Genomic DNA, 11,494 nt, shown 5'->3' on the forward strand with positions numbered 1-11,494 from the left:
AAAAAAGTGCCTCAAATGCATCGCCCGAAATCGCCATCAGTCAGTCTCCTGTAGTTACCATTTTTCGCACAGAACCGCATCTACGTGTGCCGATCTCTACGCCATTGTCTTTTTGCTCTGCAAAAAATATCATCCAGCTCAGCTCATTCCTGAGTCGTCTTCACAGACCCAAGACCTGCACTACAGTGTGTCCCACTTGTGGATACGCGGCTCCCTCAGTCCTGTTGTCTTTGACATCCTGGAAGTCTATAAGAACACGGCCATTGCAGGGCACGCTGTCGCATTGCAGTGGATACCCGGACATGTCGGCATCAGCGGTAATGAGGAAGAAGACAGAGTCGCCATGAGCGCCCATCAGCACGCAGCTCTTTCCCCGATAATGATGTTTCCGGGCGACCGTAGATACCTCCTTTCGACACTCTCCGGTCCCAAGGCTGAATAGCAACACGTAGCAGTAGCTCACAGTAACACAGAAGCACACTGCCATCTCTCAGCTGTAGACCCAACGCTTTCTCTTGAAACTCCTCCGCAACTACCGCGGCCTTTTACTGCGCTCTTCCGTCGCATTCCGCCGAACGTTGCCTTTACACCTGCCTTTAAACACCATCTCGGCTCCACCTCGTCTTCCTTCTGCCTCCTGAGTGCACGGCACCCTCTGCCACGCCATCCTGGCTATTGTGGGCAATATCACCAAGAGCGTGCACTCATGGAAGTTGCTATGCAACCTATTGGCAAACGGCCGTTCAACCTCGCGAAGATCCTCGACCCGTGGTCGAACGCTGCCTACCAGATGCAAGGTATTCGTCTTCTTGCGGAGTTCTGCGCTCCACCGGTCTGGTGACGGATCTCTGAAAGTGCTCCTCGCATCATCATCCTCTCATCCGTTCCCAATGTGCAATGGAGCAGTTCACCGCCACAGCGGCGATGAATCGCCCACCTCATCGTCATTCAGTGTATGCGTGTGCGTCGAGTAAAAAGTAGCGAAACATTGGTATCGATACTTCCTTTTTAAGGTAACGGAGCATCGCTACCGTTACTAAAAACGTAACGCGGTACTTTGCCCGATACTTTTAATGAAAATACGCAGAAGTTACATGAAATCGACAACATCGCAATCTCGCTTACGTGAACACTCCATTTGTGTATAACACCGAATTGGGAGATAATTTTGCAACAAAAAATCAGAATATTTATTGTAATGTTCCTTCTCAAAGGAACGCAACACTGAAACTGTCCAATCTTCTTTCTTGCTCGTGGCCCCGCCCTGTCGTCTTCCTCGTTGGCACCTTACATTTATTATACAGCTTAGACACGTTGGATGACTTTTAGCAACAGATGGCGCTGTCTGCATAGACACTGAACAGAATTTCCGCTGAAGCACAAGAGAGAACTGCTGTGTTTACCTTTTTCTCTTATTTAAAATACACGGTGAACGTTCAGAAAGCTAATCTTGCCATGGACCGCACGAGGCGGACCAGTGACAATGAATAAAAGTAACAAATATTAAGAAATGGTGGGGGCACTATCAGGGTATCGGTAACGATACGGAGATCGCGTTACCCTAAATATGTAACGGAAATACTTTTCCGATACCGATCTCAAAAAGTATCGCGATATGCACTTCGACACCGAAAAAGAACGGTTACGGTTCGATTACAGTAACGGTGTTACGTACAACACTGGTCTTCTAGCAACAGCGCACTGTACGTTGAAAGACAGCCAGCAGCTGTGTGTGAGGAGACGGACATCGGCCTTCCAGGAGCAATACTGCCAGACGCGTTCGTAGATTCAGCACCCCGTGTCGTCATACTTCTCAAAACTCTAAATTAATTTTCTACTTCTGCGTCACAAGCAATATTTTGGAAGAACACAGTGTGAGACCAACGAGACAGAGTGGGTAACAGAGAGATAAACGGGCAGTCATATTTGAAGCTCCGCTGGGTGGCTCAAGTTGACCTCACCTTGCCTTGTTTGCAAATGGCGGACATTAGGGACTCATGCGGTGAGCGCTTTTGCGCGCGTAAGCATGAGTATTCTTCTCACATTATGACTTGATAAGGTTATCACAGCCACGCGCAAGTCAACATGATAAGTACAGAGTAAGATAAGTACAGTACGGCATTCAGTGGCGAACGCCTACACCCCTTAGTTAAATTTTCGTTTACGCTGATAACATTTTCCCGAAGGCGCAGGATCCAAGGGTAGGCGATGCAGTTTATGTCCTTTTTCTGACGAACATCCGCTTATTATTACGTTGAAAACACGCTGACGCTATACTGGCTATACGCTTCCAGCAGAAGTTCAGACCGGAAGCGTAAATCCACGTGATATTGCAACTTCCCTTACGTCATTTTGAAAGGAAGTTGCAAACTACGCATTCTCGCTCTATCGCTTTGTGTGAGACACAGATACAATGGCATGAATTCTGATTCCGCAAGAAGACGAAGGCCTTGCATCTTGTGGGCAGCATTCGACCACGGTCCGAGAATATTCGCGAGGTTGAAGGACCGTTTGTCAATACGTTGCACAGCACTTCCATGAGTGCACGCCCTTGGTGATATTGCCCACAAGGGAGGATGACGTGGCAGAGGTCGCCCTGCACTTCACAAGTGGGGCAGAAGACGAGGTGGGGCCGAGACAGTCTTTAAAGGCAGGTGTAAAGGCAACGCTCAGACTCACGCGGTGGAAGAGTGCAGTAAAAGGGCGCGGTAGTCGCGGAGGAACTTCAAGAGATTGCGTGAGGTCCACAGCAGAGAGAAGGAAGTGGGGTACATCGTGTTGCCATTGAGCCTGCATCATGGGTCAGGTGAGCGTCGAAAGGAGGTGTCGACGGTCGCCAGACCTGACAAGACAACAGGACTGAGGAAGCCGCGTATCCCCAAGTTGGCCACACACTTGAGCGCGGGTCTTGAGTCTATAAAGATGACCCAGGAACGAGCAGGGCTGGCTGATATATATATATATAGAAAGGAAAAATAGCTAATGCTCTATGGCTGCACGTCGAACATATGTTTACAATTTAATCGTGCACTTCCAGCCAAGTACAGCTGTTTGGTCGTACTTGGGGCTCGTCGGCCCGGCGTAGGGAAGTGCCACGAACTTGGGTCGGCACTAACAGTGCGTCTCGGCGAGACGTTAATGTTCCACGGTGACAGCGCCACATGTGGAGGCGGTGACACGGTGAGAGCGCCACCTCCATATAGGTGGCACTGTCACCGTGGAATATTGACGTCTCGTCGCCGAGACGCACTGTTAGTGCCGACCCAAGTGGGGAAGGGTATACAACGAAAACGAAGTACGCGAATGCAAACGTGCCAAAACTAATTATGCACTACTTATTATTCACTGACGTCATATGTGACGGCATTTATTTACAAGAGTAGTAGTCCGCGCAACGGACGGATGGCGCTGACAGTCTCTATCATGGCGCCACCTGAAGACGCAGGGCCCTATGGGAGTTTCGCTACCTGTTTATATATACCTTGCACTGCTTGCCCTTGCATCACACAGAAATATCAATTATGAAATGCAACTCAGAAACATGAGGCATTCCCAACTCAGAGATTGTTTTTACTGATGTCAAGCGAGTGAATAATTGAAACAAATACAAGACAATCAGGTCTGAATTAATTACTGTTTTGACTTTGTTTCAGGTATTCACTCGATTGATGTTCTATGAGTTGAGAAGTTACTGCCTGAAATATTTATTGTCTTGTATTTGTTCCAATTGTTCACTCGATTGACACCAGTAAAAACAGTCTCTGAGTTGGGAATGCTTCATGCTTTTTTTTTTTTTTACAAGGAATAGCAAGTCGGTTTCTGCCTGGCTGACCTTCCCTATCCGCCTGCCTCTTTTTCTTTCTTTCGTAATAAACATATCCCCCCCTCATGTTTCTGAGTTGCATTTCACATTTAATATTTCTGTGTGGTTCACCTATATAGAACTTTCTGCTGCAAGATATTACAAAACATTGATGATATTAAATTTGTTTCTCGTTTTTTGATTGAGTATTGTTGCTATCATTGAATAATTTTGAATTTCTCTACATGTTCAATAAAAATATCGCCTGTGTACAAACTTAGCCGACCTGTCATCCACTTTCACGAAAGACTTCCGTTTCAAGTAGGGTGTTAAATTACCTTGAGCGGGAACGGCGTTGTATCCACAAGAATGCCCCAAGTTAGCCCCGAAAAGATAGGCCAGAGAGACTCAGTCTAAAAAACTACTTGGAGCTTTACTCCTACGTGTCACACAACCCAACAAGAGAGAGTAAGAAAGTGAAGAAGTCATTCGATGTCACGTGGTTCATGATATCGCTTCAACGTCGTCGTCCAATGATAGTCCCTTTTAAACATATTTACACATCCTCCCCCGCCGAATGAAATTCATCCCAGCAATGCTTCAAGGGGGTATAGTAGCTGTACCGGTCTTCTTGTCACGTTCCCCGTTGGCAGCTTTATGGTACATGCTCGGACTTTGTCATCCCTTCCCTTGTGTAGCGTCACAATCCGCACGGTTTTCCAAAGATTGCGTGGAACCTTGTCTTCATGCAGTAAGGCAAGATCTCCTTCCTTCAGCGAATGGTACCCCACGGGCTTAGAGACGTGGGCAGACCTCAGATGTAGCAGATATTCTCTGTGCCACCTTCTCCAGAAATGATCAGCTATTCTCTGGCGGTGACACCATCGACGGGAAAGGTCGGTCGCAGATGACGGCTGTTGATGTTCACCACTCGGAAGTGCGATGAGTCGTCGACCAATCAGCAGGTGAGCAGGCGTCAACGCGGCAGGCTCGTCAGGTGATTCGTGTAAGTACGTAAGCGGGCGAGAATTTATCGACGCTTCGGCGTCCTGCAGCACAGTCATCATCTCTTCGAACGTTAAAGACTGTCGTCCAAGTACCTTTCGGAGACACTGCTTCGTCGTACGCACTAGCCTTTCCCACCAGCCGCCCCACCACGCTGCCCTCTCAACGATGAATTTCCACTTTATTTGGTGGGAGGCGAAATAATCCTGGATCTCGCTCTGTCGCACGGCCGTCTGCAACTTCTGAATATCCCGGCACGCTTTCTTGAAGGTCAATGCATTGTCCGAGTACACAGTATTCGGTAATCCTCGTCGGGAAACGAAACGGCGAAACGCCATGAGAAATGAGCGTGCTGTAAGATCCGAAACGAGTTCGAAGTGCACGGCCCGCGTTGTTGCGCACGTAAAAAGCGCAATGTACGACTTTGACGAGCCGCGCTCGGATCGCACCATCACAGGCCCAGCAAAGTCCACTCCCACTACTTCGAAGGGCTGGTTGGGAGTAATTCTGTCAGATGGCAGTGGAGCAGTGGGAGCTGAAGCTGCCTTGACCCGATTACGCGAGCAGGTGATGCATCGGAATATGAGCGCTTTTGTTAGTTGTCGGCCTTGTGGAATCCACCAGCGCTCTCTTACTTCGTTCAATGTGTCTTGCAAGCCTCCGTGCAGTGTTCTGTGATGAGCACGTTCCACAACAAGTTTCGTGTAGTGATGCGCGCGGGGAAGTATGATTGGACATTTCACGTCCTCTCCATCTGCTCCGCACTGCAGTCTCGTCCATAAGCGTATGATGCCGTTGTCGTCCAGGTACGGTCGCAGATTGGCCAACTTTGAATCAGGTGCCACTGGATGACCCATCTGTAGCAGATTAACCTCCTCGGCGAAATGCTCCGCCTGTGCCTGCTTTACCCAAAGGTTATCCGCGTCGTTGAGCTCCTTGACCGTTAGAGTGCCGACAGTTCGACCGTTACGGCATCGCACGTTACGCTCGAAGCGTAGGACCCAAGCGGTAACTCTTGTCAGTCTCCGGTGGCTGCTGTATTTCTCTGCATCCATGATTGCCGAATTCGATGACACCGAGACTTGCAGGATGCTAGATTTGAAACTCCTCTCGTCGTTTGTCATGTCGTCCCATTCGACGTCGCTGTTTGGCCAACTTGACGAGTCGAGATGAAGCCAAGCGGGTCCCTGCCACCAGGTGCTGCTATCCACCAGTGCCCTCGCGGGCATGCCTCTAGTAAGACAATCGGCAGGGTTGTCCGTCCCCGGACAATGTTTCCATCTTCGGTGATCGGTCTTTTGCTGAATTTCCTCAACGCGGTTGCTCACGAACTGCTTCCATTCGCTCGGGGGTCTTCTTATCCACCAAAGCGCAATCATTGAGTCCGACCATAGGAAGTAGTCAAAATCCAATCCTGTGCAGGTCCGCCTAAGGTAGTTCAACATTCTCGAGCCGATCAACGCAGCCATTAGTTCCAGGCGAGGCAGGGTCAACTTTTTAAGGGGGGCTACTCGAGATTTAGAGAGAACAATTGTTGATGTCACAGTTCCGTCTTTGTTCTCAACTCGAAGATACGCTACAGCCCCGTAGCCCTTGGGACTTGCGTCACAAAATATGTGGAGTTGCGGATTTCTGTGACCGCTTGGCAGGAAGCAACGGTCCACGCTGACCTTTGTCAGTTCCGGAATTTCGCTGCACCATTCGTTCCAGAGTTTTTGCTTGTCTTCTGACATAGGTGAATCCCACTCATTCTCCTCAACCCACAAAGCTTGGAACAGCATTTTTGCTCGCACGGTGAACGGGTTAAGGAATCCGAGAGGGTCGTAAATCCTGGCTGCAGCTTGCAGTACGTTGCGTTTGGTGCCTGTGAGGCGATCGACGTAGTTGAGGATTGAGTCTAAACTACACGAAAGTGTATCCTCGCTTTTGTCCCACACCGTCCCAAGCACCTTTGTCGTCTTGCAGTCACTGTTCGGGACAACCCCCTCCTCTGGAGCAAAAACATCTCGAAGAGTTGCACAGTTAGAAGCCCACTTGCATAGGCGCATTTTCGCTTTCTCAGTGATGTCGTTTGCTTCCCTGTAGAGCTTAATTGCTGACTCCACGTCCGCTGCTCCGGTCAGAAGGTCGTCAACATAGAATGATGAGGCTAGGACCTCAGCCGTCTCCTGCAGACCACCGGTGACGCAGTTGAAATGGTACAGTAGCGTTGCCGCGAGCAGGAATGGACTAGCCGATGTGCCGAAAGGTACACGCTGCATCCGCCATTCCACAATATTCGTACTGAGGGTTAAGTTCTTCCGCTGCGGCACATGGTCAAACCATAAGAAACGCAAGGCATCCCTGTCGCGTTCGTCAACGCTGATCTGCAGAAAAGCCTTTTCTATGTCCGCAGTAATTCCAATCGAGTGCATTCTGAAGCGGATCAATACGTCCAACAAGTCTGGTTGCACCTTTGGCCCCTTTTCTAGGTGGTCGTTGAGAGATGTACAAGAGCCAGAATGCGATGACGCGTCAAAGACGACCCGCATTTTCGTTGACGTTGACTGAGGTCGGATGACCTCACGATGGGGCATGTAGTACACGCGTTTGGATGGCTTCGACCCAGATGCAGGCACTGGTTCAGCATGGCCGCTCAGCAGATAGGCTCGAATATTTTTGTCGTACTCCGTAATCAGCTCGTCATCATGTGCCAGCCGATTTACCAACCGCCTCAGTCTTTTCTCCGCAATATCGCGATTGTCACGCAAGGGGACGTCGATGTGCTTCCAGGGGAGGCACACCTCATAACGCCCGTTGGCAATCTTTATGTTACGCTGAAACTCTGCCAGTACTTCATTACCCGCAGCCGTTGGTGAGGGGTTTTCGTTGATGCCTGTGTTTTCGACCTCCCAAATTCGCCGTATCTCTTCGTCTTGTATGGTCATGCAGTTAACGTTTGTCCTCAGCACTATGAGGCTGTCAGATTGCCGTGCGATGAGAGACTTCGTAGCACTTGGGCCCTGGAAGGTCCAACCCAACTTAGTCTTTACCGCAACCAGTTCTTGCTGTCTTCCATAGCAGCGGATTTCTCCTGAGATTAGTTTTGACACTTGATCAGATCCGACTAGCAGACTGATGCCACTGACTTGAGGGATGCCAGGAAAAGCAACAATGTCGGCGATCTGCTCCCCGCAGTCCCCCAGTTCCACCACATGTTCACTGTCAACTGGTGATTCTTCGATGTCTTTACAAATCAGAGGTACAACGATGGCCGCAAGAGTAATCTCTTCATTACCGTACTGGCTCCTAACAGTCACCTCCACCACGCTCCGCTTGATAGGCGTGCAGTCCGATCCCGAGGCGAACGTATGGATGCCGATCACCACTTGTGCCACCTCCTTCAAACCAAGTTCTTGGGCGAGGTCCTCGCGGATGAACGTCCTGGAACTTCCACTGTCCACGATACCTCGAATGTACAGGCACCTGTAGTTCGCCACTGCCCATGCGCGAAATGTTTGTAGGAGGACAGTGCTCAGATGGGAGACCGCTGTCATTAGCCCAGGAGCTTCTAACGTGTGCGAAGCGTTCGTGGCCTGTCCGCCTTCGATCGGTTTGGGCTTCCAGTTAGGGTCGCACATAGTGTCCACGTGCCGACCACCGCATTTTGAGCATTTTCCCCTGAACCGACACTCTTTAGAACTGTGGTAGCTTTTCGTACATCGAAAGCAGCGTCGGTTCTTAGCGAGAGCCTTCTTTTTATCCTCCAATGGTACGTCAGCCTTGCATGTCTCCGTTGTGTGAGATTTTTCATTACAGAAGATGCAGCTTAGTAGACCCGCCGTTGTCCGGCTGTGCAAAGCAAGGGCCGACGGCGTACCAGCATGACCCTTGGTAGTGGTCGCCCGCTGTTTGCGCTGCTTGTCGTCCAGCTGGACACATAATCCACTTTTCTCTCTGCTTTCAACCTCTTTCTTCAAGAATCCAAGAAGCTTGTTCAGCTCTTCCGAACAGGCTGAAGAGGCCGCGTTTTCATCTTCGGAGGCAGGGGACTGGTCGTTTGCTGCAGGAGATGATGTCTCGCCTTGGGCATGTCCACGGTAATAATCTAGTCGAAGGTCGGGTGGCAGTGCAGCCAGCAATATCTCAGTCATCATTGACGAATAAGTTACAGTTGGGACTCCCAATGAGCGAAGTCCACAGGTATTCGTTTGTACGTAGTCGTAGAGCCTCCGCAGAGCCGCCGTGTCCATTGAAGATCTGACACGTGGGAGCGTCCTCAGTTTCTCTAAGTATTGCCTCTCGAGCCTTCCTTTATCTCCGAAACGTTGCGTGAGCAGGGCAATCGCGTCGTCATAGGCCGCCTCAGTAGTTTGGAGCCCTGACAGGGCTGCAGCAGCCGGTCCCAGAAGCAATGAACGAAGGTAGTGAAACTTGTCACGTTTACTTAGCTTCCTGTTTTCGTGTATGTTTGCCTTGTATTGCTCCCAGAAGGGCTGCCATTCTGCAAGATCGCCACGAAACTTCATGAGCTGCAGGCGTTGTAGCTTGACGCCAGAGCCAGATGGTGCCGTTAGGGACCCAATCGTTGTCGGTACCGCTGGTGGAGAGTCCGATGTCGTCGCTACTTGAAGCTGTTCGTAGGTCCGAGTTAACTTGGCAATATACTCTGTGATCTTTTCTTCATACTGTAGCACAGATGCATAATCCGTGTCGAAGTCTTCAGCGGGAGTGTGCTCCTCAACTTCACGATCTAGCGCATAGAGTTCCTTGCTGCATTGAATCAGCTTCTCCAGGAGAACGTGAATAGCCAGCGCTGTAGTGTTGTGGTCCTGAAGTGCCGCAGCAGCATCGTTTGTAAGCTTCGTGACTTGCGCTCTCCTTGCTCCACGCTTGCTCCTAAGCCTCTCCGGATCGTTCGTATTAGGCATGACTGAAGGGCTCGTTCGATGCTGTGGATTTCCTTGTTCTCCGTATCCCGGGTTTCGGCACCACTATGTTAAATTACCTTGAGCGGGAACGGCGTTGTATCCACAAGAATGCCCCAAGTTAGCCCCGAAAAGATAGGCCAGAGAGACTCAGTCTAAAAAACTACTTGGAGCTTTACTCCTACGTGTCACACAACCCAACAAGAGAGAGTAAGAAAGTGAAGAAGTCATTCGATGTCACGTGGTTCATGATATCGCTTCAACGTCGTCGTCCAATGATAGTCCCTTTTAAACATATTTACACAAGGGCTCGGGATCTAACACGTTTTTCCGATTTTCGTTTAAAACGCTTCCGTTTAAACGTTTCATACGCCGTTTAGGTTACCGTAAGGTCGGGAAAACGTTTCCTTATGAAACGTTTAAACGTTTTGTTTAATGCGAAACGTTTAAACGTTTTGTTAATGCGAAACGTTTGGACGTGTCGTTAATATGAAACGTTTAAGCGTTTTGTTAAAATGAAGTGGTTGAGCGTTATGTCAAGGTCGTTTAAACATCTTGTTAATACGTGTTTTCCATTCGTTTGTTTACCTGTCGTTTGCTTTCCTTTTGTTTGTCTTCCTTTTGTTTGTTTGTCTTTCTGTTTGTTTTTCTTTTTTGTTTTATTTTATTTGTTTTTCTTTTTATTTGTCCTTCCCTTCCTTTTTTCCTTTCTTTTCTTTCCTGAGAATAGCAAGCTACCGTAGCGGTGGCTAACTTTTCCCACCTATTTTTTTAATATAATAAACCTATCCCCCCCATAATACGAAGCGCAATTTCGAAACGGATAGCTATTTCAGCAACTTCTTATCGTTAGTAATGGGAAACATGGACGCGCCAGGCATTACGGGGACAGAGACAGAGGTTGTCCCCGTTATGCCTGGCGCGTCCGTGGTTCCCATCAGTAATAAGTACCAACTACGCCAGTTTCTCATTGTCTTATATGTAGCTTATTACTTCAGTTCATAATTGGCTTTTAAGCAACCCTATTTGTGTTCATTTTCGTTGTACATTTCATTATGAACCGACGTGCTTCACTATAGTTTTAAACATGTCGAGCTCGTAATGGCGGTGATGACGTATTCCGTATTTAATAAACGTATTAACGTAAAAATTTCGTACTTACGCGAATAGTATTTTGGTAAAAAGACCAACGCAGAAGACTGTCACCTTGAGCGACTACTTGCTCGGGGATAAAGCTCCGTTTTTGGAGAGTCAGTGATCCCAATGCCATGAGTGCACTCGGAGCGGAGTTCGGAGTGCGCTGCGAACGCGGGGTCGTGCCAACGCTTTATTAACCACCAAGAAACGGAATGAAATGCGCCCTGCGCTGTGACTGTTCTTTATTAAACATAAGACGGTCACAAATTAGCGGGATAAAGCAATATGCCACTTTAACGATACCCTGCACTGTCTTTCAAGGAAAGTAAGCTGTAGTGTTTAGAAGAGAAAAGAAAACAATTAAAAAACGATTATGTAAAAGAAAACGATTAAACACCTCCTAGGAAAACGTTTATATACATATACGTGCCGCTGTACGTTTATGCAAACGAAAACGTTTAAACGTATTCTGGGAAAATGATAAAATACGTATACGTGCTGTTGAACGCATATCTAACAGAACACGTTTAAACGTGTTTTAAGAAAACGTTTAATCTGTGAAACGTGTTACAAAACGCGTTCCTTAAGAAAACCTTTAACATAGAGCTCTAGTTTCAAGGAAAGGATGCGTGGAAAGATAGTG

The 11,494-nt window shown here is 48.5% G+C and overlaps 1 protein-coding gene across 1 annotated transcript; it reads right to left on the minus strand.

The window, feature by feature from the left end:
- Positions 1 to 4,386: 4,386 nt before the first annotated feature.
- LOC135395656 (uncharacterized) lies at positions 4,387 to 9,717 on the minus strand. Its single transcript, XM_064626752.1, has one exon. It carries the CDS (start codon positions 9,715 to 9,717, stop codon positions 4,387 to 4,389), a length of 5,331 nt encoding a protein of 1,776 aa, XP_064482822.1.
- Positions 9,718 to 11,494: the final 1,777 nt, after the last annotated feature.

The sequence above is a fragment of the Ornithodoros turicata genome, chromosome 5 (assembly GCF_037126465.1).
Source record: "Ornithodoros turicata isolate Travis chromosome 5, ASM3712646v1, whole genome shotgun sequence".
Taxonomy (NCBI): domain Eukaryota; kingdom Metazoa; phylum Arthropoda; class Arachnida; order Ixodida; family Argasidae; genus Ornithodoros; species Ornithodoros turicata.

What these genes read in the sequence shown, in the direction of transcription:
- LOC135395656 (XM_064626752.1), bottom strand. Translation starts at nt 9,717, where the DNA reads ATGCCTAATACGAACGATCCGGAGAGGCTTAGGAGCAAGCGTGGAGCA.